The sequence below is a fragment of the Peromyscus leucopus genome, chromosome 2 (genome assembly GCF_004664715.2).
Source record: "Peromyscus leucopus breed LL Stock chromosome 2, UCI_PerLeu_2.1, whole genome shotgun sequence".
Lineage (NCBI taxonomy): Eukaryota > Metazoa > Chordata > Mammalia > Rodentia > Cricetidae > Peromyscus > Peromyscus leucopus.
In genome coordinates this window covers 141,885,069-141,912,775 of record NC_051064.1, presented here as the reverse complement: position 1 = coordinate 141,912,775, position 27,707 = coordinate 141,885,069, and the positions used below count along the sequence as shown (strand labels likewise).

At 53.9% G+C, this 27,707-nt stretch overlaps 1 protein-coding gene across 1 annotated transcript; it reads left to right on the top strand.

The window, feature by feature from the left end:
* The first annotated feature begins 909 nt into the window (after window positions 1–909).
* On the top strand, window positions 910–27,024 carry Padi3 (peptidyl arginine deiminase 3). The gene is made up of 16 exons (XM_028880652.2): window positions 910–1,040; window positions 9,073–9,253; window positions 11,093–11,165; window positions 12,253–12,314; window positions 13,401–13,518; window positions 14,473–14,598; window positions 15,918–16,096; window positions 16,519–16,622; window positions 16,711–16,822; window positions 18,402–18,509; window positions 18,651–18,802; window positions 19,989–20,133; window positions 20,239–20,341; window positions 22,864–22,943; window positions 23,801–23,926; window positions 25,869–27,024. The coding sequence occupies exons 1-16, from the start codon at window positions 949–951 to the stop codon at window positions 26,100–26,102; spliced, it is 1,995 nt and encodes a 664-aa protein (XP_028736485.1). The 5' UTR covers window positions 910–948; the 3' UTR covers window positions 26,103–27,024.
* Window positions 27,025–27,707: the final 683 nt, after the last annotated feature.

Sequence of the window (27,707 nt, the reverse complement as noted above, 5' to 3'; positions counted from 1 at the left end):
CAGCTCAACTGGTAGAGTGCCTGCCTAGCATGCGCCAATCTCTCCTTGCGATCCTTAGTACCAGATAAAACTGAGTAGGGCATGCACGACTGTAATCCCAGCACTTGAGAGGCAGAAGGATCAGAAGTTCGAGACCATCCTCAGCCTCATAGTGACTTTGAGGTATTAGAGACCTTGTCTCAAAAAAAAAAAAAAAAAAAAAAAAACCTGGGTGGTGGTGGGGCATGCCTTTAATCCCAGCATTTGAAAGGCAGAGGCAGGTGGATCTCTGTGAGTTTGAAGTCAGCCTGGTCTACAGAGAGAGTTCCAGAATAGCCAAAGCTGTTACACAGAGAAACCCTGTCTCAAAAATAATAATAATAGTAATAATAATAATTAATTAATTAAATTTTTTTTTCAAAGAAGTAAAGACAAAGAAAGGTGGGGAGGTGGGTGGGGAGAAGAGGAGAAGGAGGAAAGGGAGGCGGAAAAGGAGACAAGGCCAGTATTTCTCACAGGCTTGCATGAAGAATCCGGTTGCCTGCACCAGATTGGGTCAGGCCTGGGAACCTGCATTCTCAGCAGTCCCTTCCAGTAGTGTAGAGAGGAACCCCAAGAGGACAGTGAAGGGCCAGGGCAAAGCCCTACCTGCCCTCCCCCTGCCCCCATTGACCCAGATGTGTTAGCCAACTGCCCGTGGGGACTTGCGTTCTTTCCAGCTAGAAATTAACTCTGGGTGCCCTGGGGTGGGAGGCACAGGTTCATATGCAAATACCAAGAGCCTTTCCAGCCAATCCTGAAGAGGGGGCTAGCCCGTTGGCCTCTAAGAAGAGACTGGGCATCTAGGGCTGGAGCCAATGAGCTTGCACCCTGGGCTGGAGGGGTGGGGCTGGGTACTTTTAAACCACATCCCGGGGGACTTCTGGCTAATGCTGGGTTTGGTGGCCAAAGCCCCCATCCTAGGCCAGTATGTCTCTGCAGAGGATTGTGCGTGTGTCCCTGGAACACCCTACCAGCGCTGTGTGTGTGGCAGGTGTTGAGACCATCGTGGACATTTATGGGTAAGAGCTGGCCCTGGAGGGTCTGGGTTCTTCATGCCGGGTCCCTGGGAGCTGTGTGGGTGGGTATTCCTCGGGGCACAGGCTGGGCCTGGCTGCCTAGTCCCTAGCCTTAACCTTAGAACACGGGAAGCCAACTAGGTTCCAAGCAGGGTTCTTGAACCAGAGAGGTGAGACATGCAGAGCTGAGCTTAGAGGGTTGGGGGGGGGGGGGCATGGGCTCGTGTCTCTCTTCAGGGATACTCAGGATGAGGCTGGGCAGTCTGTCTATGGCCCACAAGGCAAGGAAGGGATGTGTCCCCTCGTCCTACAGCCCCTGGGAGAATTAAGTCATTTCTTAAACGGCCACATCTGCTCAAGGTGCCACGCTCTGTCCCCAGAGCTGGTCAGACTTCTCAAATGCCACCCTGTTGAGAGCCCTGAGGTTTAACGCCATCTCACACGATGTTGGCCACAGTGTGCAAGTGCGGCCACAGAGATGGCGAGCCACTAGCCCAGGTCACACAGTCCCCGGGAGGCAAAGCTGGGCTTTAACCCCACTGTGGACTCACTGAGGACGTCACGTCCAGCCGCTCAGCTGCTGGATCACCGGGGCTTCAGATCTACCACCACCAGCTCTTTGCCACCCACGCACTGTGCCTGCTGAGTGCCAGGCTGAGCCTCTACGCTCCAGGGTGGTTTGGGTAGGGAGTGTAGGAGCAAGTCTGGTTTCTTAGGCTTTTGAGTCCCATCTCCGAGGCTGAACTGGGGACAGATTCCAAGGATGCTGGGGTCAGAGTGCCACCTCTCAGACTTCCCTACCCCCTTCTTGGACTTGGCTTCAGCACCGGGAACACCAGAAGTCCTGGTGGGACAATGCCACACTGTAACACCGTGAGGGTCATCCTTGGCCTCCACTTACCAGGGGCCAATGATGCTCCCACCCCTCCTGGGTTGGCAAAAATGTCTCTAGATATTGTCAGATGTGCTAGAGTTTCACACCCTTTGAGAACAAGTGTCTAGAACTAAGAATTTTAAAAGTGGGCGGGGGTGAACTCAGTTGGAAGCAAAGAGGTCCCAGGTGTGGAAGAGAGGGAGGGAGTTGCCTCTCACAGGAAATAACCAAGTCTGAATGCCCTGCATCCCAGGAGCTAAAGCCTGGCTGAGGGTAGGTGGGCTGTGAGATGTGCAGAGGGCAGTCTGTGGCCTCCAACAAATCAGGCAGGACAGGAGGGGGGTGGATGCTCCCTGGCGCCACAGCCTGCTCCAGGGCTGCGTGCCCATGGGGGTGACTCACTGCCCGGCTGCCTTGTGCCCGATGGGTAGATATGTCTCCGGTTTGACCCGTCCAGGGAGCTGGGGATGACTTCTTCTCCTCCCCTCAGAGGTACCTTCTAGGATGGGGGATGGGCTGGGTGAGAGGCAGGCAGCTGGTTGGGGGTGACTTGAGTGATACAGAGCAATGGTGGGGATCCACCTAGAAGACTGGGGGTGGGACAGCCATGGGTGGTGGCAGGGCTTTGGTGTCTTCCAAGATGTCCACTCACCCTGATAGCCAGTCACCCTGGGAAATGGAGTCACACACTCATCATGGTCTTTGAGCATTAGCGTATGCCTGGCCACAGGGGCTCTAAGAAGTGGAAGGCTCTGGTCCTACCTGGGTTGGGGAGTTCTAGCATGGGCCAGACTGCTGTCCAGTGAGGGCTGTGGATGTATCCTGGAAGGGGAGAGCGAGACCAGACATCTTGAGGGCTCTTCCCGGAGCCCGGCCTTGGCCGGCAAACCAGGAGCAGCAGGCTCAGCCCTGGCTCTGGCCCTGCCCAGCTGCCTCGTCTTGGAGAATTCTTTCCCTGTGGACTCTGCTTCTAGCTCTGCAAAGTGGTGGGCCAGTGATGTGAGTGGGCACCAGGCTTTTAGTGGCCTGCACCATCCTACGTTCTTTACCCAGATAACGAGCTTACCACAGCCAAAGTGTCCCCACCACTTCATAGATGAGTAAAGTGAGACCAGAGAGTTAACTAACCTGTCAAAGGTCACACAGCCAGTTGGTAGAGAGGCAGGAGGCTGTCTGAACTGTTTGGTCCTTCCTTCAGGAGACACGGGGAGGAGGACATAGATTTGTGCAGAATATAGACTGCAGAGCCAATACTAGCATGCACAGAACATTTTATTACGGTCTCCATCACCATCATTATCGTCGCCATCATTTTATGGCTCTGCACTGATCCTGGAGAAAGTCTCAAGTGTTCCCAAACCTGCCATGTACCAGCTGGCTAAGACACAGCTCCTGAGCCCTACTGGGAGATGGAGGAATGGATGGAAAAGGAAATCAGTGTGATGTGAGCAATCAGAGTGGGCTTCCTGGAGGAGGAGCCTGAAGGATGAGGCAGGAGCAGCTCCTGAGCAGCCAGGGGAGGAAGGCAAGACTCCAGGCCTCGTCTGTATTTATTCATCTCCATTTCACATGTGTGTGGTGAGGCTCAGGGCCATGCGGCTGACCCGTTCTATGCTGTGAAGCAAGGAGCCTCACGGGACCCTTCTTGGGGCTGAGGTGTCCGCTGAGGTGTAAAGCTGAGACTTCAGCCTTGGGGGCAGAGAAGGAAAGATTGGTTCACACTGGGAAGAGGAAGTTCTGGAACAGGGAGTGGGCTTACCTGGGGCCACAGCCGCCAGCTGCAATGAGGCGGGAAGACAGGATGAAAGCCGCCATCAGCCATCCCCTACCATGTGACTCACTTCTAGACGTCTGTCCCCTGGGGCTGCTCATGGGGCTCCTTGTCTGGGAAGCTGACATCTTTGTGACATATCACATATGACTGTGGAAAACAGTCCCCAGGCTGCTCCAGTGGTGGCCTCTGGGGCTCACCCACTCCTTCTTCTAAACAGGGAAACTGAGGCCTGGTGGGTGAAAGGACTTACCCAGATAGAGAAAGTGAGCTAAGATAGAAACCAGGTCTTGGGACCCAAACAGCCCATGATGACTGGTGATGGTGACCTGGTTCCAAAGGTCCTGTGGGTCTGGTGGGACATCAGGGCCCCACGTGTATTCAGGTGGAGTCAGGTCTGGGCTGCTCGGCTGCGGTGGGGCAGGATCCGTAGGTGGCTGCATGCTTCTTGGCCTCTCTTGAACCAGCCCAGGCACCTTGACCTTCAGGTAGATCTCAGTCACCTTGGAGAGAGCCTCAGAAGCAGCACTTGGAAAAGCCAGAGGGTAGGGAGGCCATGACTGGGATCCACTAGGGAGGTCTCCATCCACAGGAAGCTGCCCCGGGCTTCCCCAAGGAGGCTGTTCTCTACGAGCAAGTGTCTCTTAAGTGACCACACCTGGTGATGAGGTGGCATCCTCTTCTCTGCAGTGGAGTCTCTACCCCCGCTGCATCTTTGAGTCATGTGGGACCTTTAAAAAGTACTGCCAGGATGGTGCTCAGTTGACAGAAGTTAGTAGAAGGCTTACTTAGCATGGACAGGGCCGTGGGTTTCATTCCTGGTGCCATTAAAAACCAGCAGACGTGGTGGCTTAGGACGGTAATCCCAGCACTCTGGAGGTAGAGACAAGAGATTCAGAAGTTCAAGATCATCCTTGGCTCCATAAATTCAAGGCCACCCTGGGCTACATGAGACCCTGTCAAAAAATGAGACCCTAGCCAAAAAAAAAAAAAAGTGTTGACTAGGCTAGCTCATGTGGGGTGTGGCTGGGGTACCTTATTGTGGGAAAACATGTGCTTAGTGTGCTTGGGGTCCTGGATTTCATGACCAGCACCTCCCCACCCCACCCCACCCTACCCCTGTTGCAGTTTGGGTCTCTTAAAAAACAAACAAAAAGGGTTGGGGATTTAGCTCAGTGGCAGAGCGCTTGCCTAGCAAGTGCAAGGCCCTGGGTTCGATTCTCAGCTCCCAAAACAAACAAACAAACAAAACAAAACAAAACAAAACAAAACAAAAAAGCTGACCCTGTTCCTTTGTTGAGAGGCATGTTGGGAAGGCAGACAACTCATGGCACCAATGAGTTGCCCAGTGGAGCCAGGAAGGAGCCCTGAGTTTGGGTCCCAGGTGTCTCCAAGGCTATGCCATCCTGAGCTACTGGCTCCTCTTTCCTGGGCCTCAATTTCCTGGAAGACACCAGAAGGGTTTGGCATAGAAAGTGCCTTTTGGGCCTGGAGAGATGGCTCAGAAGTTAAGAGCACTGGCTGCTCTTCCAGAGGACCTGAGTTCAATTCCCAGCCACATAATGGGATCTGGTGCCCTCTTCTGGCCTGCAGGCAGAACACTATATACATACTAAATAAATAAACCTCTGGGAAGGAAGGAAGGAAGGAAGGAAGGAAGGAAGGAAGGAAGGAAGGAAGGAAGGAAGGAAGGAAGGAAGGAAGGAAGGAAGGAAGGAAGGAAAAGAAATTGCCTTTTGAGCTCTGCTCTGAGACCTCAGAGTCTCCTGGACCAACAGGGCAAGCCTCTCTGTCCACATGGCAGTTCTGACACAGGGGTTCTGAGTATCTGCACAAAGAACTGAGTCAGGGGTCTCAGAGCCACTCAGTCTTTGGAGAAGGGTCAGTGTGACCACCACTGTCCAGGACCAGAGCAGGGTGGGTGGGATGTGGGGTCAGATGGACCCAGAGTCTCCTGGCCCTAGTTCTGTGAGCAAAGCTGGTATGGTAGGGGGATCTGGGGCCCTTGTTAAATGAAACTGCCACTCAGAGCCTGTGCTGTTGTTTGGACTGTGATCACCGCCCCACGGGCCAGCACTGAGGAGACCAGTGTGATCCTCACTGTGGCCAGGGGGAACAAGGGCACAGAGGAAGAGATGGCTGAGGTGTTAAATAAGAAACACAGAGCCAATGCAGAGATGAAAGCCCAAGAGGTCAGAGCTAAAAACCTTACCCTTCACTGTCGCTGCTGTCCTCCTCAGCCAGAGAGCTACTTCCTGTCTGTTTGTCTTTTTATAGACTTTCTATTCTGCCTTCTCATTGGTTGTAAATCCAATCACATGACCTTCTCGTCACTGCCTGTCTGTACAGACCTCCAGGTCTTCTATGGTTGGTATTGAGATTAAAGGCGTGTGTCTCCATGCTGGCTGTCTCCTTGAACACACAGAGATCTGCCTAGCTCTGTCTCCCAAGAGCTGGGATTAAAGGCGTGCACCACCACCACCCAGTTTTTGCTATGGCTTGCTATTAGCTCTGACCCTCAGCAACTTTATTTATTAACATACAAATAAAATCACATTTCGGTACAATTAAAACATCACCATACTGAGGGTTCCCAGGACAGGTAGTCTCACCCCAAGTCATCCTTGTGTTCCCAACAGGGACTTAGGGCCAGCATTTCTAAGCAGTCCCTTTGCTATGAGGCTTAGGCATCAGTAGCCATCAGAAGGGCTTGATGGCCAGGTCCCTGCAGCGCCGCTGGCACTGGGAGCTTTGTCCACAGGGTTCCAGGGACTGGCCACCTGTAGGGTAAATGAGCTGTCCCCATTTTCAAGGACCGCCCAGTTTTTAAGTATATGTATACACACACACACACACACACACACACACACACACACACACACAATTACATTTATTAATTATTTATTTGTGCATGGTGAGGGTAACATAGAGTACAGGTGGAGGTCAGAGGACAATATTTAGGAAGAGTCAGTTCTCTTTCTACCATGTAGATCCAAGGATCAAACTCACATCATCAATCTTGGTGGAAAGCGCCTTTACCAACACAGCCATCTCACCAGCCCCTGCCTAGGTTTTAGCTCCAGATGTTCCATGTCCCAGAAAATGTGCCTTGGTTCCTGCAAGGCTGGTCACCTTGCTGTGTTCAGAGCCACTATGCACTCAGGCTACCTGGGGGGACTGTGAACAGGCTCAGGTGGGTTAGGAGAATGGCCTAGAACCATCTGGAAGCTAGGGTGTGGGATTTGCCTCCCTATCTGTCCTGGCGGCCTGGCCCAAGGAAGAGTGTTGGCCCAGAGAGGTTCTAGGCACTTCCTAACTTCCAGGAACAGAGATCTCCTTCCAGGAGCCACCTTGGCCATCCCAACACACAGCTTCCATGCTGAGGTGTCAGCCCTGGATGGGGGTCTGGAGTCTTACTTTCTGACTGCCTCAGTTTCTCTAGCAGTAAAATAAGGTTACATGTTGAGGGCTATTTGATGGCACTGTGAAACTCCAAAACTTTTAATAAAATTAACCTTGGATTAGGGTCAGAGACTCCTGGACAAGAATTGGCCATAGAGAGGATGGAGGACCCAGGAATATGGATAGAGAGCCTCACAGGAAGGAGTAGGGAGAGACTTGGAAATTCTTGGTCTTTTTTGGTTTTGGACAGGGAAAGAGAGATGCCTCTCTTCCTGGGTCTCTGGCCAAAAAGGAAGGTCAGCTGGTTGCTTCTCGGCCTCTCTGATCTAGCAGGTTTTCACCCCAACATCTGACTCCCGAGTCTTTATTAGTAAATAGAATGATAGAGACTTAGTTAAAAACCTACATTTGGTGGCTGCAGCCGAACCAGTGACAGTGGACTGGAAATCCCTCCAGGCCTCGGTCTGAGCGTCGGGGTGCTGACTACAGAGGTTTGGGGCTCAGGTACAGCCGCTAAGTCGACAGAAAAACAACATTTATGACTTTCACTCATTCTGAGTGCTTTACAGCCACATCCACTCCTTCCAGCTCCTTGTCATCCCAACCGGTCCCAACCGGATGACAGAGTGGGGTGCTGAGGAGGCCGTATCATCCTTCGGGTGTGAGGAGTGCATTGAGATTTGAACGCAGGCTTCCAGGCTGCAGGGACCATGGGTTTCAATCATCTTGCCACACCACTCCTCTCTAGAACCATCGCCGGTTCCGCACTTCCTGTGGGTAAAATGGGACTCAAGCCATGACAGTCTAACGCTGACCTCCTGAAGCTGCAGCGTGAACCCCCCTTTCCCTCAGATGCATCTCAGTCACCCCAGCTTGCTGTCTAAGCCGTCTATGTTCTCCTGCAGCCTGCACCATAATTCATCTTAATAGCAGCTTCGGTACCCTGGTCAGGGGTGTTCCAAGCTTCTCGTGGCTATTAATACACTTGAGCCTCCTGATTTCCCAAGAGGCTGGCCGAGTGTGTGTCATTATCCCACGCTCTAGGTGATTTAGTCAAGGTCACCTGACTGAAATGGGATCCAGCTCGATATCCACCTGACTGCTGACTGTGGCTGTGGCATCACTGGGACCTCCACTGCTGAGGCGGCAGCCACCACCTTTGTGCGGTCCTCCTAGCCAGGCTGTCTCCAGCTTCCCTCAGGACTCATAGGGTGGCCTAGGGAAGAGCCCAGGGGTGCTGAGCTGAGGCAACCGGGACCTCTGAGCCAAAGGGCTTTCACACCAGGAAGGTGTCAAGGCACCTTGGCCCTCGGTGGTGGCGGATCCAGGACCAAGCATGGTGGTCGGCCTGCTGTAGAAATCTGACCAGCTTTCTGGGTTACTGGAAGCCAGTTGCCTCTGAGAGTGGGGTGCTCCTTGGGGTGCAAGAGAGAGAACTTCCTCCCTGGCTCAAGTGCCTATGTCTGCCTTTTTTTTTTTTTTTTCTTTAACTGTTGTTTTTTTGAGACAGGGTCTCACTATGTAGTTCTGGCTGTCCTGGAACTGTCTCTGTAGACCAGGCTGGCCTCAAACTCACAGAATCCACCTGTGTCTGCCTCCCGAATGCTGGGATTAAATAAAAGCGTGTGCCACTGTACCTAGCCCATGTCTGTCTTTCTGACTCATCCATCTCTGAGTCTTCCTGCCGTGCATGCGTGTGCGTGTGCGTGTGTGTGTGTGTGTGTGTGTGTGTGTGTGTGTGTGTGCGCGCGCGCGCAACATCACCAGCACCAAATAAGCTGGATGAAGGTAAGATACTGGATCTCAGCACTTAGGCGCAAGAGTGTGCATGAGTTTGTGGGTACCTGCTTGAGTTCTGCTTCCCACAGCTTGCTGTGAGCTGCCTGGGTAGTTGGGGAAGGCTTCCTGGCAGATGGTGTGAGGCTTGACCAGCTCACAGGTCTGAGTAAGTTCCGCTCACATTGCCCATGCTCCCCCGCTCTACTCAGGTCGGTTCCCGAGGGCACAGCCATGTTTGAGGTCTATGGGACACCCGGCGTGGACATCTACGTGTCCCCCAGCATCGAGAGGAGCCGAGAGAGAGCTGACACCAGGCGGTGGTGCTTCAATGAGGGGCTGGAAATCATCGTGGTCATGAACTCCCCGAGCAATCACCTCAACGACAGTCATGTGAGCTCACCCCTGGTCCTGCGTCCCTCTTTCTGTAGGGTGCCACAGCTCTATGGAGGAGCAGCTGGGTGCGACTCTCGATTCTGCAACTTACAAGTCCAGGCTATATGTCCTCAGACCCCGTCTGTCAGTCTGTAGGGTGGGGCCACTCCAGTCCTGCTCCCAGGGTGGGGTGGGGACAGATCCTGACTGTCTTCTCTGGCTTAACCAGCCCCCATGAGGGGAGGCGTTAGCGTAGTCCTGCTGTGTTGGACCTCAGTTTCCCCATCTGTAAGGAAGGGATTGGTTAGGGGGTTTCTGCTGCTCTGGATGGATGGGGAGGGAAACTGATGCCCAGGAGCTGCCAGATGGGTCTCACCTCCCTCCCACCCACCTTCTTCTCATCCCCATTTAAAAGGTAGGAGAGATTTAAAACACAGAAGAAATGGGTGGCCTTTGAGCTGGGGACTGGTGATATTTCTTTGAAGGACTGATAGGGACCAGGACCAGTCAGGAGGGAGACATTCTTGCATCAAGGTCAAGGTTTTGGGGAGCTAGCCCTTTAAGAAGCACTGACCATTACTAAGCCCTGGGTAGCTCCTATATCATGGGCTGGTCCCCTCCCCTATGTGGGGCACCGAGTAACTGTCAGGGGGTCCACCCAGCCAGGGAACAGAAGAATTCCCGCACATCTGGCTCCCTCCCTGCCTATTCTTCCCATCTCCCCTCTGAATCTGGCTTCTGCCCTAAGCTCAATGAACCCATTTTTTCAGAGGGAGAAACTGAGGCTGAGAAGGGGTGTGGCTTATCTGAAGTCACAAGTCCTAGTGAGTAGTTGAGTAGTGAGGATCAGAGTCCCTTGGGCTGGGCAACAGGACCTCCCAAGCTGTGGAGGCGCCACCTGGTGTTTTGCCCATTGAGGCTGTATGGGTGCCTCTGGGTGCCTCCCGATCCTGAGCTCTAGGGCTCATGGACCAGTAGGACCGAGGAAGGCGCTCCTCCCCTCATCCACCTTTGAGATGCTGGTGCAGAATTTGGAGGCTCCCAGACTGAGGGGTAGATGGGCTCCACAGGGTCCTGACACTATGACCCAGATGAAGGAGGATGTCAGAGTCGGGGTGGCACGGCACAGGTGTCCACAGGGCCTGCCCCAGGGAGAGGAACGGATCAAAGGGTCAGTGACAGAGCTGCCGCCACCAGCTTCCCAACATGGCCACCTCCGTCCTCACCCCTAATGGTGCCTGGGAGCTGGGCCTGGGCCAGCTATGATGAACCCCCACATGCTCTCTATCTGGCTGTAACCCACCCTATCGGGTAGAAACCATTATTATCCCCCCACTTTATGGTTGAGGATTTGAGTCCCAGAGAAGGTCAGAAACTGTCTCAGGAGAGTCATGATGGGCAAGTGTGAGATCTGAGACCAGGCCACCCCACAGAGCCCATAGGCAGTAAGTAGTACGCTTCTGTGACCAGTGAGTGGCAAACACAGGCAGGTCAAATCAGGGCTCTTGAGTTTTCTTACCTGCAAAACGGGGGCCCGTGCAGGTCCCAACCTCAAAGGATCTTCAGCTCTGGTCAGAAAGGGTAGGGAAACTGAGGCAGCTCAGACAGTCATTGGTCCTTGGCCAAGAGATGCTGGAGTCAAGTCCAGGTACTTGTTGGTAGGACCAGAACCCAGATCCCCACAGACCCAGAACAAATGGTGCCCACTTTACAGATGTGCCCAGGGATAGGAATCTCTGACTCTGAGGAGCTCAAAGGGGAGCTGGCGCAGAGACAGAGGTGGCTGAGGGTCCTGTCCCTGCCCATCAGGTCTCCATGGGATGCTCCATATGTGACACTGAGCATGTCTCTCTGCAGGTTCAGATAGCCTACCACTCCAGCCATGAGCAGTTGCCGCTGGCCTATGCCGTACTCTACCTCACCTGTGTGGGTAAGCGGGTGGGGCTGAGGTGTGGCCGGGAGCCCTGTGAAGACTACCCATGAACTGTTGGGAGATGGCCACACAGCTCTGCAGTAGAATACCCTCCCTGCCTTTGCAAGCAGAGTTTGGCCCCAGGGACACATGCATGCTAAAGTGCAGTGCTTACAATGCTTAGGGGGTCAGATGCAGGCATTGGGGGCAGGGGGGGGCGCGAGAGAGCTCGGGTCATTTTATTCTCCAATCACTGTGACAAGATGGCGGACTCTCACCAGCACTACGTGGGTGGAAGGAGCCCTTCACGGAAGAACAGCTGTGGAGGGATGGCAGCCACAGAAAACCGATAGACTACATGCTTTGCTCCATGTGCTCAGTTATAAACCATACAGAAGATGATCACAGAAGGAGACAGTGTCAGGGTCACTGGGTGGGGTGGCTCTGCAAGCTGACCATGTCCCCACCCTGGATTCAGTGATTGCGGTGTCAAGTTTCTTGGTTTGTAACTGCATTTAATGGGCACAGTTGGGTGCGTGAAGTGATTTTTTGCTTTTGTTTTTGAGACAAGGCCGTACTATGTAGTCCTGGCTGGCCTAGAACTTGCTATGTAGATCAGGCTGGCCTGGAACTCACAGAGATCCACCTGCCTCTGCCTCCCAGTGGTGGGACTTAAAGGCATGCACCATCACACCTGGCTTCCATTTTATTTTTTAAGATGGGGTTTCTCCATGAACCTGGAGCTCAATGATTCAGCCAGCCTGGCTAGCCAGCAAGACTCTAGGGTTCTCCTGTTTCCCCCTCCCATGGAGACTGTCCCCAGCCACCTGGGCTCAGTGCTACTGTGCCCCACACAGCACAGGTTCTGGGGTTTCAGAACATGTTACATTCAAGGAAAGCTTCCTGCAGGGGCAACCTTTGGTCCATTCTTTGCTCCAACCCTCCTTCCTCCCCAAAGCCCCTCCCCTTGCCCTAGGATGGGAAGTTCCAGGGCCCCAACCTCTGGGTGTCTCCCGGGGGATGGCACCCATCTACCTGGCCCCAGATGACTGAGATGGACACCATAGTCTATCATGGGGACTCATCTGCTGCTGCCTCCCAACAGACATCACCCTGGACTGTGACATGAATTGTAAGGGCCGACAGGACAGGAGCTTCGTGGATAAGGTGGGTTTCTGGTTGAGCCTTAGAAGGGGTGGCAAGTGTGGAGTTCCTGTGCTCCAGGTCAGAGTGGTGAGGCCATATGAGTGCCCCTACTTCATCTCAGTTGACTCGAGGTTGAGGTAGCCTGATAAGTACCAGGTATGGCTGGAGTCATCAGCAAATGGGACCATAACATGGGTTCCCAGTCCTGAGCTATCCTTGATTGAGGAGAAGAAAGTTCTAGATGTATAAAGTAGGGCAAGGGTTATGAAACTTAATAAGTAAATAAAAGCTTTGTCAAGCATGCCTTTGGTCCTAGCACTCAGGGCAGAAGCAGGTGGATCTCTGAGTTCAAGGACAGCCTGGTCTACAGAGTGAGTTCCAGGACAGCTAGGGCTACACAGAGAAACATTATCCCCCCAAAACAACTAACTAACTAGATAGATAGATAGATAGATAGATAGATAGATAGATAAACAAATAAATAAGAGCCAGATTGTAAATGCTTCAGGCCTTGTGACCTGTACTACTTTGAAACAGCCAGTTAATGCATAAACTGATCATGGAACTCTGATCTGATAAAACTTTATTGATTAAAAACAGGCACTGAGTGGATTTGTCCTAAGGTAGTAAATGTGAGGACCCAGATCTGGGCAGAAAGAGCAGCCTACTGAACAAGACACTATTAAAGGTCTCTGATGCGGTCTTGGTAGTGCCGATGCATTGGGGGTTTAGACAAAGCCAAGGTGGCTGGAATGGCAAGGAGGACTTCCGGGAATGCCTGAGCTGGGTGGGGGAGGGGTTCCATTAACCAGAACAGGACTTAAGCTGGAGGGATGAGAGAGGAGTCAAGAAGTTACCCATAAAGAAAGAGGGCCGTGGCCAGGGGGCAGCTCACAGCCAGCCCTGATGGACAGCCTTATGGACTGGACTTGATGGTGTAAGCACTTGGGTGCCGTTGATGTTTCTGGAGCAGGAGCTGCTTCAGTGGAAGTGGATGTCTCACAGGATAGGTGAAGGCTCAGGAGGCTGACCCGGAAGTACTGAGCAGGAGGCCTGTCCTGGGTCTGTCTGGAGCCCCGGTGGCCAGCTGTGTTTTCTCATTGACAGAGGCAGTGGGTGTGGGGGCCTGATGGGTATGGAGCCATCCTGCTGGTGAACTGTGATCGGGATGATGTGGGCTGTGATGCCCAAGATAACTGTGACCAACATGTGAGCTGCCTGCAAGGTGAGCATGCTGTGGCAGCCCAGTCTCTGGGTACCCAGGGTCTCTCCTCAGTTACCCGACAGGGGTTTCTACCCCCAGGAGGGGCTCTGAAGGTGGGCAGGGGAGGGTCAGAGTTCACCATGAGAATCTTCAGAACCCAGCCCAGGCTGCCTCTCTGCATTCCCCAGTGCTTGTGACACTCGTGCTGGGGCCCTCAGCCTTTTCTTCCTGCAGGAGAGAAGGGGCTGCTAGCATTGTTTGAGTACCTACTGTGTGCAAGGCCCTTCCCTCAGATCTTTCTTTAATCATCCAAGGGGGTGAGGGTCGCTACCCCAGTTTAGAGAGGAGAGGGCTGAGACTCACAAGTCAGGAGGGTCTCCCAAACTGCACACCCAGCCTGTGGACTGCCAGCCCCACATCCAGACCCCTTCCCACTGGATCTCTGTCTGTGTTGGAGTGAGGCCTGCACTGTGCTCACAAGAGCTGCCTCCTCCTCCTCCTCCTCCTCCTCCTCCTCCTCCTCCTCCTTCTTCTTCTTCTTTTTTTTTTTTTCGAGACAGGGTTTCTCTGTGTAGCTTTGCGCCTTTCCTGGAACTCACTTGGTAGCCCAGGCTGGCCTCGAACTCACAAAGATCCACCTGCCTCTGCCTCCCAAGTGCTGGGATTAAAGGCGTGCGCCACCACTGCCCAGCTAAGAGCTGCCTTCTAAAGCAGGCATCCCCTGGAGATGGAAAGGGGCATGGCTTGCCCAGGAAGATGCCCATGTGGCCTTCAACTCTGCTCTGGGCACATGAGGATATGTGGGCGGGCCCACAAAGAGGGCATGGAGTCGGGCAGTGTCACATGTGCACACACGCCTCTCTCGTTCACACCAGTGGATTCGAATATCTCCCCGAGCTGAGGCTGGGATCCCCAACACCTGACGCTCAGTGCCTGGGTGGAGCCGCTGTCAACCCCCTCTGTCTGGCTCCACAGATCTGGAAGACATGTCCATCATGGTCCTCCGGACCCAGGGACCTGAAGCCCTCTTTGATGACCACAAACTTATCCTCCACACCTCCAGCTGTGATGCAGAGCGGGCACGAGTCTTCCACGTCTGTGGTAAGTGTGTACTGGGCACCCAACCAGGGAAGCTTCCTCTGTCTCCCTGCTGTGGGGCAGATGTGCATCTCAGCTCGGGTTCTGGCGGTGCCCTGGTGTCAGAGCAATTGGAAGTGCAGGCTGTTTGTTTGTTTATTTAGTGTGTGCCTGTGTGTGTGTGTGTGTGTGTGTGTGTGCGTGTGCGTGTGCGTGTGCGTGTGCGTGTGCGTGTGCGTGTGTGTGTGTGTGTGTGTGTGTGTGTGTGTGTATTGTATGGAGCCCAGAGGACAACCTCGAGTATCATTCCTCAGGTACGGTCTTGTTTTGTTTCTAAGTCAGATTTCCTCACCAGATTTTTAAACCTGAGTTTTGGGCACAGAACTTAGGTGCATTCTCATGCTTGCACATCAAGAACTTTGTCAGGGGCTGGAGAGATGACTCAGTGGTTAAGAGCACTGCCTGCTCTTCCAGAGGACCTGAGTTCAATTCCCAGCACCCACATGGCAGCTCACAACTGTCTGTAACTCCTGTGTGAAACACCAATGTACATAAAATACAAATAAATTATATAAAAAATGAACCTTATCAATTGAGCCATCATCTTTGCGGCCTGTAGAATGGGCTTCTCTACAAGACCCCTGAAGTGGGTTTTTGTTTGTTTGGTTTGGTTTTGGATTTTAGAGACAGGATTTTTCTGTATATCCCTCACTTTCCTGGGACTCACTCTGTAGATCAGGCTGGCATCATTGAACTCAGAGATCCTCCTGGCTCTGCCTGCCAAGTTCTGGGATTAAAGGCGTACGCCGCCGCCGCCGCCGCCGCCGCCGCCACCGCCGCCACCACCACCCCGTTGTGGAGCTGCTTAATGCAATTTGCACTCATATATTTTTAGATTTATTTTTATTTGTGTATGTGGGGGAAGGGTATTATTGCACACGTGTGCAGGTGCTCATGGAGACCAGGAAAGGGTATCAGATCCCTTGGAGCTGAAGTTACAGGTGGTTATGAGCCTTCCAACATGGGTGCAGGGAATTGAACCCAGGTCCTCTGCAAGAGCAGCAAGCACTCTTAACTATTGAGCCATCTCTCCAGCCCCATCTGCATTTTCTTGTAGGAAAGATGGCGAGAGGCAGCATGCTGGCTAGGGTGAACATCGCTTGTCTCTTAGAAAAGAGAGCCCTTCTCCGGCATGCCCACTGGGGCTGTGCCTCATTTCTCCTTCGCTGGGGGTAGGAGAGGAAGGGGTCCTTTGAAGGGAACACCTGGGTGAGACTGCTCAACTCTCCTGAGATCTTCACATTTCCTGAGCAGCCCGAAAGTCACAACTACTCTCTTCATAGGTCCCGAGGATTCCTGTGAGGCCTATAGGTGTGTTCTGGGCCCAGACAGGGTGTCCTATGAGGTACCCCGCCTCAACGGCGATGAGGAGCGCTTCTTTGTGGAAGGCCTCTCCTTCCCTGATGCGGGCTTCCCAGGGCTCATCTCCTTCCACGTCACCCTGCTGGATGACTCCAATGAGGTAAGGGTAGCCCGGCAGAGGGTGATACGAATGTGCTTGGCAGATGTAATTAAAGGCCTCACACTCCCTCACTACTCTACTGGGCATCTCCATCCTCTAAAGAAGCCAAAGAACGTTGTCTTGAGACAGGGTCTCTTGTAGCCAACTTGATCTTAAACTCAGTACATAACCAAAGATGACCTTGAACTTCTAACCCTCCTGTCTCTGCCTCCTGAGTGCTAGGACTTTAGGCATGCCCTGCCATGCCCCCTTTTATACAATGATGGGGATAGATCCCAGGACTCTTCCAGAGGAGCTACATCCATAGCCCAAACCAGGGGATTTTTTGAGAACCCTAGGGGAGGGGCTTCAGAGAACCAGAAATCTTGTCCAACCACTGGACTCTTGAGTCCAGCACTCTTTGTCTTGGCCCTCCTGTGAAGGACTTCTCCGAGACCCCAATCTTCACTGACACCGTGGTGTTCCGGGTGGCGCCCTGGATCATGACTCCCAGCACCCAACCGCCCCTGGAGGTGTACGTGTGCCGGTGAGTCTGGGTGGGGTCCTAGCCTTGCAGTCGGCTCTGTTCCTGGGCCCTGGCTCTGAGTTCCTCCTTCCTCCGGGATTGCTCACAGGGTGAGGAATAACATGTGTTTTGTGGAAGCTGTGGAGGAGCTGGCCAGGAAGGCAGGCTGCAAACTCACCGTCTGTCCTCAGGCGGAGAACCGCAATGACCGCTGGATCCAGGTAAGCATTGTCACAGGCGGCCCCACTAGGATAGCATCCTGCAAGGAAATACCCAGGAGGACCCAGGGCTCCCTGACTCCAGAGTTCTCGTTCCAAAATTTTCTCTTCCCTCTGGGTAAGGTGGCAGAAGCCACACACTCCCAGCCCACAGCTGGGCCGAGAGGCAGCTTGTCCCTCAAGGGAACATTAGGTAGCATCTGGAGACATTGTGGTTGTCACACAGGGTGGGGAAAGGGATCGGCCTAAAGGCCTAGAGTCCCATAATGTTGCTAAAACTGCAGTGCCAAGGTAAGTCCTACAGGGAAGAATCTGGTCCAACGCGTCAACAGCACAGGACTGGAAAGCCCCACAGTGGTGAATGACTGTTTCAGAACCCCTAGAGTCCAGGATGTAAGGGGGTACCAGAGTGCCAGAGGGGACTGGAAGAAGGCTTACTGTTTCTGCTGGGGGAATGGATGGATGGGAGGGGGGGTCCTCCAAGGGGCAGAGCTTCTGGGGGAGAGCCCTGGGGGAGGATCTTCCAAGGAAAAGGCCAGGAGGGAGGGGCAGGGAAGGGCCTCTGTGTGAGCTGGACTAGATCCCCCAGACGTGGAATGTGGAGAATACTCATGGCTGTTTCCCAGGCACTTCCCCACAGCCCTGCGTGGCATCACTTCATCTTCTCTGGCCTCTTGCAATCACACCTGGGTGTTTGCTGATGAGCTCACGCAATGAACACCCGGCCACTGTTCTGACAAAGGCTGGGACTTGGACTGCCAATCATCAGGTGGGATGGGACGGGGAGGTCTTGACAGAGGACCAGCAAATGCCAAGGTCCCGAGGCAGGAGGCAGAAGATTGAAACTAATTTGCTTCCTGGGCCAGGGCAGCGGGACAGGTGCTGAGGTGAAAATCCTTGAACGCCAAGCTGTAGAGGAGCTTCCAGTTCAGCTCGAGGTCAGGTTTAGTCCCGTGAGGGGATTCTGGGAAGGGTCCTGAGGTGAGACAGCTGGAGTCGAGGTTCTTGTCACAGGCAGGCTGTGTGCCCTTGGACAAACAGCTAGCCTTCTCTGTTCCTCTCTGCCTTCATGTATCATATGAGTGATAACAATATCTTCTATGCGTGAGTCATGGAGACTGATGGAGTTGGTGTTCATAAAGAGCTCAGGAGGGCGTGGCACACAGCAGGCCTCTCCTGGCTGTGCCGTTGTGGATTCTGGACCATCGTTTCCTTAAGAACTCTGAGGAAGGGGCATCCCTGTCTCGGGTCCCTCAGCAGGGCTGCCAGCCCTTCACAATCAAGTATGGAGGCCATAGGAGTGGGTACATGCTCAATGGGTGGCCTGTGTGTAGAACTCGGGCCGTGCTGTGTCTCTCTCTGTACCCACCCTGCCCTGCCCCAGCACAGGCACACCCCCAAGTCTGTGTCTCCTTTAGTCTCACAGGTGACCAAGCCCCACCCCCTTCTCTCTGCTGGCTCCCCCACCTCAAAGGGCAGAGAATGACCCACACCTAGGCGCTGCCCTCCCAAGAGCTCAGTGACCAGCGCTTGGGGGCGCTGCTGGGCTGTCCACAGCTATGGTCTCTCTCCCTGTCTGCAGGATGAGATGGAGCTGGGCTACGCGCAGGCGCCACACAAGACCTTGCCTGTGGTCTTTGATTCCCCGAGGAATGGGGAACTACAGGGTTTTCCTTACAAAAGGATCCTGGTGAGTGGGGGGCAGGGCGCAGTGCAGCCCTAGGGACTGAGATGACACATCCCCAGGGACACCCAGGTGTACAGGGAGTAGCACATGAGTTCAGTCTCTTCCTAGTACTTCGCCCCTGCCTGACTCAGTTTCCCCTTCCAGGGTCTAGATTTTGGCTATGTGACTCGGGAACCGCGAGACAATTCTGTGAGTGGCCTGGACTCCTTTGGCAACCTGGAGGTCAGCCCGCCGGTGGTGGCCAATGGGAAGGAGTACCCCTTGGGGAGGATCCTCATTGGGGGCAACCTGCCTGGGTGAGAGGCCCTGGGTGGTAATGGTGGTGGTGGGGATGGAGAGCAGTGGGGGGAGGGGGAGACCACTCTCTAGACTGCCTGTGCTTACCCTGGGAAGTCAGATGTACCTGCCAAGCAGGCCAGAGTGAGCAGGGACTGAAGATGTCATTAAGTCCAACCCTTTCCTTTTATAAGGGGGCCCAGAGAGGCTGAGTCACACACACAGCACATTCTAGCTAGACTGAGCTCCTCTGATTGTGAAATAAACATACGGTACATATAAGGTAGCAGCTGAGAGCATGGAGAAAAACAGCATTTCTCTCAAACCTTGTTCATACTATGGTGGAAATGACTAATGTCAGGTCTTTTTCTGAGAGAAGGAGAGGGAATAAGGAAAACGTGAGTTAAGATGGCAGTAGCCTTGATGTACACACACACACACACACACACACACACACACACACACACACACACGGCATTCTACATGTTACACAGGTTGACGATGGAAAAGGACAGTAATATTTACAGTCAGCCAGGCAAAGCCACCAGAACAGATGAGCTCAAATGATAATGAGTCCAGAGTCAAGCTGGAGAGACGACGTTGAGAGCGTGCTGTGGGTATTTTTCCAGAAGGCAGAAGGAGGGGCTGTAAACGCATGAATAGAAAGATCAGGACTGTGAGATCCGCTGGGGCGACCTCGTTGACCTCTCCCACTGACATCTGGGAAACGGAGGCTGCAAGAGCAGTGCAAACTAACTCTAGGGAAGAGCTGTTCAGCTATGCGCAACCCAAGACAAGAGTGGTGGGGGGGGGTTCAGCGTCCTGGAGAACATGGTTCTGAGGACTCGCCTGTGTGGTGCATCATTCTCACTGTGACTAGCTCGTGTGAAGTGGGGTCGTCGGAACCCACCCTGAGCGGAATGTTAAAATACACTTACTGTCTTCCCTGTTTATAAAGTAATATGTTGCTTTGAGATTAAAGTCTTGCTATGTAGCTCAGGCTGGCCTGGAACTCACTATAAACCCTGGGCTAGCCTTGAACTTCCACTCTGCTGCCTCAACTTCCCAAGGCTGGAATGCTAGGTCTGTGCCCCTGTGCCTGGGAGCGCAGTTTGGAGTCAGATCCTGGGAAGAGCAGCCGTCTGGCCATCCCATTTCTCCTAGAGCGCATGTTAAGTCTGGCGTCTTCTCCTAACCCCGGCCCAGGTCGAGAGGCCGCAGAGTCACCCGGGTGGTACGAGACTTCCTGCACGCTCAGAAGGTGCAGCCTCTGGTGGAGCTCTTTGTGGACTGGCTTGCTGTGGGCCACGTGGATGAGTTTCTGAGCTTCGTCCCTGCACCAGACAGGAAGGTAAGGACTCGTGGGCATGTCTTGGCGGCCTTGAGAGTGGGGCTGAGCCGGGGCCGGTGGACACATAAGGCCATGATTCAGCTGTACCTGCTTCTCTCCACACAGGGCTTCCGCCTCCTCCTGGCCAGCCCCGCTGCCTGCTTCAGTCTGTTCCAGGAAAAGCAGAAGTGGGGTCATGGCAGGTCCCTCCTCTTTGAGGGGGTCATTGGTGAGTAAAGATGCCAAGTCCCCCCAAAGAAGCATATTGTCTCTCTCCTGAGTTGAGCACCCCATGACTTGAGAAAGGAATGAGCATTTTAAAGCCAAGTGGTACTCCCAAAATTCAGGACTGCTTCTTCTTGAAATGGCACACACCCTGTGTCACGGGTGACCACTGCCTGTGGTAGGGGCAGGGCTAAGGCGGGTGCAGGGCAGAGGGCATGGAGAAGAAGATGAGGACCAGGTGTGCCCAGGGATGTCCCATCATGCCTCCACTCCAAAGGTCCCAGAGCCCAGGTTTAGTGTTCTTTGGTCGCTGGTTTGAAGTTCAGATGATTTTTTAAGTGACGTCTAACAGGTCTACGAAGCTGCTAGGGACCCAGACCCTCCATCAGTAGGTTTCTGTCTCTCTCGGAGGGGCTCTCTGCCACCTTGCCATCTGAAGCTGCGGCTACCATGCCTTCTTCCCCTGGTTATCATAGGGTGTAGTTGCACCCCTGCCTGCAACAGGGCCTGGGTTTGGGGAGGAACCCACAGCCTGGTGTCTACTGCCTTTGCCCTTCAGGGGCAGCTGAAGGGCAACTTGGTGGGAGGAGCCTCTTGCCAGCTCATCTTTGCCAGGAGGCTGTGGCACTCTGGCCACCTCCGACGGTGGCTGCTTGAGGTGGGGAGCCTGTAGAAAGGAAGGTGCCGGGCTCAGTGAGTCACCCCATGCCAGCAGAGTCTGTCTCTCATGCAGACACATCAGAGCCAGGCCTCGGGGTTGTGAAGGTCCACACTGCCCCCATGGATACCCCATCAAATAACCAAGTTTGAACATTGTGATGAGTCGAGAGAGACTGTGGGAGAAGCATCTTCTATGTACGTGTGTTTAGCGGGGCTTTTCCCACCTGGGTTTGAAAGAGGAGCCTGGGCTGGCATGATTCAGTGGAACAGTTTGGATGGGCAGAGCTGACTGGATTGTAGTCAGGCATGGTGCAGGCCTGTAGCCCCAGCACTCAGGATGGGGTCAGGATAAGCACAGCTGTGAGGCTAGCCTGTGCTACAGAGTGAGCCCCTGGCTCAGAAAACAAAAAACAAAAAAACAAAAAAACACAAAAATAACTAAAATAAAATAAAGCCCTCTGGGCACCAAAGTCCCAGATTTTCTTGGGCACATGGGAGGTAGAGAACCTCCTGGCCCAAACCTGCTTCCAAGTCCCCTGTTCGGCTTGTTCGGTCTCTCTGCTCCAAGCACAGCACTGAAGCCCAGAAAATAAAACAGCGACTCTGTTCCCTAAGCCATTGCTCCAAAGAGACCCTAGTGAGGTTTCTTTGAACCCAAAACAAAAACAGCCTTAAAGGTAAGGACAGGGAGGAGTGGTTCCCCATCATTCCCTGGGGACTGTTTTTAGAGTGAGCAATAGGTGAGCCAGAGTCAGTCCGACCTGCCCAGCTGGGAAGGGCAGTAGAGGGGCTTGCCAATGTCAGCCACATGCAGCAGCCACATCCCCCAGTCACAGACACGCCAGGCCCCAGGGTTGAGGTATCACAGTCATTATCCTGATGACCCTGACAGGTCCCTGATGAGAGCGGGGAGGGGGGGTGTGTGCAGGGGGGATGAGGGGAATCTGCTTTTAGTGAGGCTTAGAGGGAGAAGGTACTGGCCCCAGCACCTCACAAAGGATGCCACAGAGCTGGCCTGTAATGAGGCTGTCTGCCTCCAGGTGGGGACAGGGACCTACAGCTGTGTGTGTAGGTCAAAGGAGCCCTCTTCTGCCCCTCCTGGCCCTCAGATGCACATGGCTCACACCCTTAGTTTTCTCAGATTAAAGGAGGGTCTAGAAGCCCTTGTGAGCCCTGGCTGTTTGACCGTGAGTCACCCGAGCACTCGGAGCCTCAATTTCCTCGGCTGTCCAGGTGGCGGTCATGACGCATCCCTAGCAGAGTACAGGGGAATGAGGCACCGGCCGCCGAGGAGCTTTTTTTCGGCCTCATGGCCAGGGTTTGGTTAGCTGGCCGCTGGGAATGCTGTAAACTCCGCTCCCCTGGCCAGCCCTGTCTCCACGGCCTCCGTTGGGCAGGCCGGAAAGCCAGGCCTGAAGTTGCTCTTAAAAAGCAAGCCAAAACCTGTTGGTATTGGACTCCTAGGACCTGCTGGGAGGGGTTGGTTCACTACCTAGAGAACCCATAAACCCCAGCCCTGGGGTGAGGGATGTCAACACACCCAGGTTCTCCCCAGGAGCTGGAAGAAGAGGAATCACTACAGGTGCCCGGGGCAACTGCTAACCCCAATTAGTCACCTCCAGTGAACTCAAAACTCCGCAGGTCATTGCACCCTGGCAGCCAGACTCCTCCAATCCCTCTTCTTCCTCCAGATGTGCTCATTGGCCAGGCTGAGCTCCCGTAGATGCTGCCCACCCCCTGCCCAGAAACGTCTAGGAGTCACTGACTCAGCCAGACCAGCAGCTGTGAACTCGGCCTCTGGTCTCAGAGTAGAAGGCCCTCACAGCCTTGTGCTAGCATCCCCAGGCCTCTCTGTCTCTTTCACAGGTGACAGGCGGGTCAAGACCATCTCCATCAATCAGGTCCTTTCCAACCAGAACCTCATCAACTTTAATAAGTTTGCCCAGGTACAAAAGCCATGGGGCTGTGGGTGGGACATGGGTGTGGATGGGGTTGGGGTCAGGGCCAGGGCATGAATCTGGGACCCACAGTTCACAAAAGGTCAGTCAGGTTGAAACAGGCCCAGACCCTCCTTTAACCTGGGGGAAGGGTGTGAGCCCTGGCCTCTGAGAAATGCAGGCAGGGCCATGAGCACCCGGGGCTGTAAGCAATGAGATAGATATAATTCAACCCAGGAAGGATGTCAGCGTCTATAGCAAAGGTATGGCCTGTTCAGTCCCTGAAGGGGGGACTGTGTGAAGACACAGACAGGAGAAGGAGGGGATACATCAGTGGGCAAAGGCACCGCAACCCAGCAGGCCAGGGGGCAGCCTTCAAGGGGAGGCGATGAAGGTGGCGAGGAGGGGGCCGATGGGGACAGAGTGAGATGGCACTGTTGGATGTGGGGTGAAAGGAGACGTGGGAATAACAGCAAGTTTGTGGCCCCAACAGCCCAGAGTTGGGTGGTCATAGGCATAGAACTGAAGAACTTGGGGAAGTCAAAATTATGAATATACCTTTGGCCTGGGGATCTGATGCCCTCTTCTGGCCTTGAAGGGTACTGCACCACACACACACACACACACACACACACACACACACACACACACACACACACGGATAACATAAATCTTAAACCAGGTATTGAATGAGATCCCCCCTAAGTTGGGATTCTGGAATGGAGTTTGCTCCGACAGATGGGCAGGACATGGGAGAGAGGGATCTAGGCAGGTGGGTTTGTATGGTTGCTGGTGGACACTGGAGCCCCTGCCTCAGCCACACTGGCAAGGTCTCTCCACCACACTGGTCCCTTGCCCACCTGCAGAGCTGTATTGACTGGAACCGTGAGGTGCTGAAGAGGGAGCTGGGCCTGACTGACTGCGACATCATAGACATCCCGCAGCTCTTCAAGGCCGAGAGGAGGAAGGCCGTGGCTTTCTTCCCCGACCTGGTGAGTTCCTCACCTGGGCTTCCTCGGATGAGGCTCTGAATCTCAGTTCTGGGGGAAGACATTCGATTGCCTTCATGTGTGGAACTGCCGTGACCAGGGGGTGGTGGTGAGGAGAATCAGGGTCCCAGGATGCCCAGGCTGACATTGTGGCTTCCTGTGACTGCCCATGGAGGAAGGGACATCATTCACATCTGTGACATGAAGAAAAGTTACACAGGATCATGTATGCAGAACACATGACGTCATCCAGGAGTCGAGGGGTCAGCCTGATTCTGCTGCCGTGACCCCACACAGAACCAGATGTGCCTGTTCCCCGTTGAGGGGACACTCTCCTCACCGCTCTGAGGGCGTGTCCCAAGCATCTGCTCGGTAGGGTGAGGGGGTAAGGGGTCAGATCACAGACATGACAAAGTGCAGCCAACCTGAGATGGAGTGGAGATCCCAGAGGGCTCAGCGGAAGACGGCTTTTAATGGAACTACGGCTTTGCCTCTGCCGTCTCTAAGCCACGAGTGTCCATCTCAAACACCCAACACCTGGAGCTCCCTCAGGTGTCCTGACTGAGTGGGTCTAAGGGAGGGTCATGGAGTGTGGCTGCTTCTTACACAGGCCAGGGGCCCTGTTGCTGGTCACCAGCTGCTCTCTCCACCCGCCATCCTCCGAGCCTGTATCCACTAGCCCTAACCCGGCCCTCCTTTGCTTCCCTCTCTGGCTTCTGGTCCTTGCTTGCAAAGCCTCCCTCCGCTCCCCTTCCTTCCTGTTTGTTTGGGGTGTCTTGTAATTAGTCCACACGTTCCCGGAAGCTTGTGCAAGGACTGAGGTTCTCGTGTTGGCCTGAAGCAGAGGCCCGCCCGAGCTGGCTCAGCCAGATAGAGATTTGACACAGGGACGCTGTGACATCTGAGGGTGGGGACGGATGCAGCCAGCCGTCACCATGGCCCCGAGCTCTCTCATTTCTGTGTCCACGTCTCCGCCCCTCCCCCCTCTGCTGCTCTGCAGACAGATTCGGATGTCTTTGTTACTTTTCTGCTGTTGTGAACAGAGCACCATGACCAAGGCCACGTATAGAAGGAAACATTTCATGGGAGCTTACACTTTTAGAGAGTGAGTCCCCCATCCACAAGTGCAAGGCAGATAGAGTTAACTGGGAAGGGTGTGGGCTTTTTGAAACCTCAAAACCCACCCCAGGGCCTGGAGAGGTGGCTCAGCGGTTAAGAGCACTGGCTGCTCTTCCAGAGGTCCTGAGTTCAATTCCCAGCAACCACATGATGGCTCACAACCATCTGTAATGAGATTGGGCACCCTCTTCTGGCATGCAGGCATACATGCACACAGAACACTATGCATAATAAATAAATAAATAAATAAATAAATAAATAAATAAATAAATAAATAAATAAATCTTTAAAAAAAAAAAAAAAAAACACCCCGAGTGACACACCTCCTCCAACAAGGCCATATTTCTTAATCCTTCCCAAACAGTTCCACCAGCTGGAGACCAAGCATTCATATATATGAGGCTATGGGGACCTTTCTCATTCAAACCACCACAGTGAACATGGCCATGAGCTTCTGCACCTGTGTAGACAATAACTGAGATGCTCCCCATGTCAATGCTTTCTGGAAGAGAGAATCTGATTAGCTCATCTTGGTCAGCTGTTTAACTTGGTCCAACCGGAGATGATCTAGGAGGTTGGCTTTCTGTTGCACAATCAGGGCAGCCACCACAGCCCACCAATGAGGAGGGCAGTAGCTGGGCTCTGCAGACCCTTCTGCAGGTGTCCGAGTCACCGGCTCTCTCCAGGTACCACCACACAGGAAGGAGAGAGCAGATACATTCAAGGCTGCCTGGAGATGATCCCAGATTCTCCTGGGGCCTCCGGGGTGGGAAGGTGATGTTGAAGTCCCACCTCTGATCTGATCTGGGTTCCCACTTTCTCACAGGTGAACATGCTGGTGCTGGGCAAGCACCTGGGCATCCCCAAGCCCTTCGGGCCCATCATCAATGGCCGCTGCTGCCTGGAAGAGAAGGTGCGCTCCCTGCTGGAGCCGCTGGGTCTGCACTGCACCTTCATCGATGACTTCACACCCTACCACATGCTGCACGGAGAAGTTCACTGCGGCACCAATGTGCGCCGGGAACCGTTTGCCTTCAAGTGGTGGCATATGATACCCTGAGCCACCACCCATCCCCCATTCTTCCCCTGGAATGGGGCATCCGCCCAGGAGATGGAAACAGACCCCTGAGCAACAAGCACCGAGAGACTCCCAGTTTCTAGATGGAATGCCCAGGGTGATTCATTCCCCTCAGAAGCCTTTCTCTTCAAGTGTCTGCACTCACCTGCAGCCCATTTAGTTCCCAGGCATGAATCTTCTTTGTGCCCCCCAAAGAAGGGCCTCGAGTTAATGGACTCTCATGTAGATCAACATGACCCATGGGACACCCCTAAATACCACCCCCCCACAGTCCAGAATTCCTCTGTGGGTACATGGTCAGCAGCTTGGTCTGTGCTTCCTATGGTGCAAAGCCCCCGGGGTTTTATTTTGACCAATTGCCTCCTGTCCTTCAGGGGATGATTGTAAAGTCAGACGATTCCACACAAGACAAGAGAGATTCTACCCCCCCCCAGGAAGCACCTAGGGGTTCATTTAGATCAAAGTGTGACCATCATTCCCACTGCAAGCTCCTGGCCAGGACCTGCCTCTGTCCCACCCAGCCTGAGCTGCCACACAATGGGTGCCTCTAGATGCTTTGGGAATGTCCGGTATCACAGTTAGCCTTACACACTCCCATCATCTGATGTTTGAGAATCTGGTTGTCCAAATCTTCTCGGAGGTGAAGTGACTTGGAGGAGAGCTGTGGAAGCTCAGGAAGACGGATTCCGGGTGAAGAGTGTCTTTCCTGAGGCGCAGGATTGACTGTGGTTGCCCCACCGACTTGAGGAGGATGGTCAACTGGCCTGGGGGCTCTGCAGGAGACCACTGGCTGGCCTAGCCCTGCGCTGTCTGCCAATACACCTGTCCTGTAGGAGAGGCCCAGGGACCCCCCACAGGTGCCACCAAGGCAGAACTCAGTGGGACAGTTGAACCTCTCCACATACAGGGAAGCTGTGTTCAAGTGTGTTTATGGGTCCCTGCAGGCCAATAAATCAGCAGAAGCACAAATGCCCTGGGTCTAACCTGGCTTTTCCTTGGTGATTAAATTGAGGGGTTCCTTGCAACTGAGATATTTGCTTGCCTGGCTGCTCCTTAGGAATTTGAGGTTTGATAACCCCAACTTGGGTAATATGGTAAGAGTGCTTTGTCTTGGCTACAGGATAAACTGGGGGTTCATGGCACATCGATGATATAGACGAGAAAAAGCAACCTATGGGTGGGATGCTGGACCAGGGACTGAGCAAGCTGCTGGGAACCAGGCCTGCTGGGGCTGGAGGCTGGGGCTGGGGCTGGGGCTGGGGCTGGGCTGGCTGGGGCTGGGGCTGGAGGCTGGGGGGGGGGGGGGGGGGGGGGGGGGGGGGGGGGGGGGGGGGGGCTGGAGGCTGGAGGTGCGTTGTTGGGGTAGGACTCCCGAGTGCTTGGAAGTGCCAGTTGCAAAGGGACAGAGACCCAACTCCACACTGTCCCCCTCAACAACCTGAGGAGTCCCCCTAATTTTTAAGGATCTTGGCTTAGATCAAACCAGGATTTGTGGCTTTGGTGCAGAAAGGAAATTCAGAAGTAGTCAGTATAAACCGAGTTGGAGGTTTTATTAAAGATAACTTACTACATGCTGAAAGTACAAGG

Coding starts and splice junctions, on each gene's coding strand:
- Padi3 (XM_028880652.2), top strand. CDS start 949: ATGTCTCTGCAGAGGATTGTGCGTGTGTCCCTGGAACACCCTACCAGC. Junction 16,097..16,518: donor TGCTGGATGACTCCAATGAG/GTAAGGGTAGCC, acceptor CCTCCTGTGAAG/GACTTCTCCGAGACCCCAAT. Junction 16,623..16,710: donor CTGGAGGTGTACGTGTGCCG/GTGAGTCTGGGT, acceptor GATTGCTCACAG/GGTGAGGAATAACATGTGTT.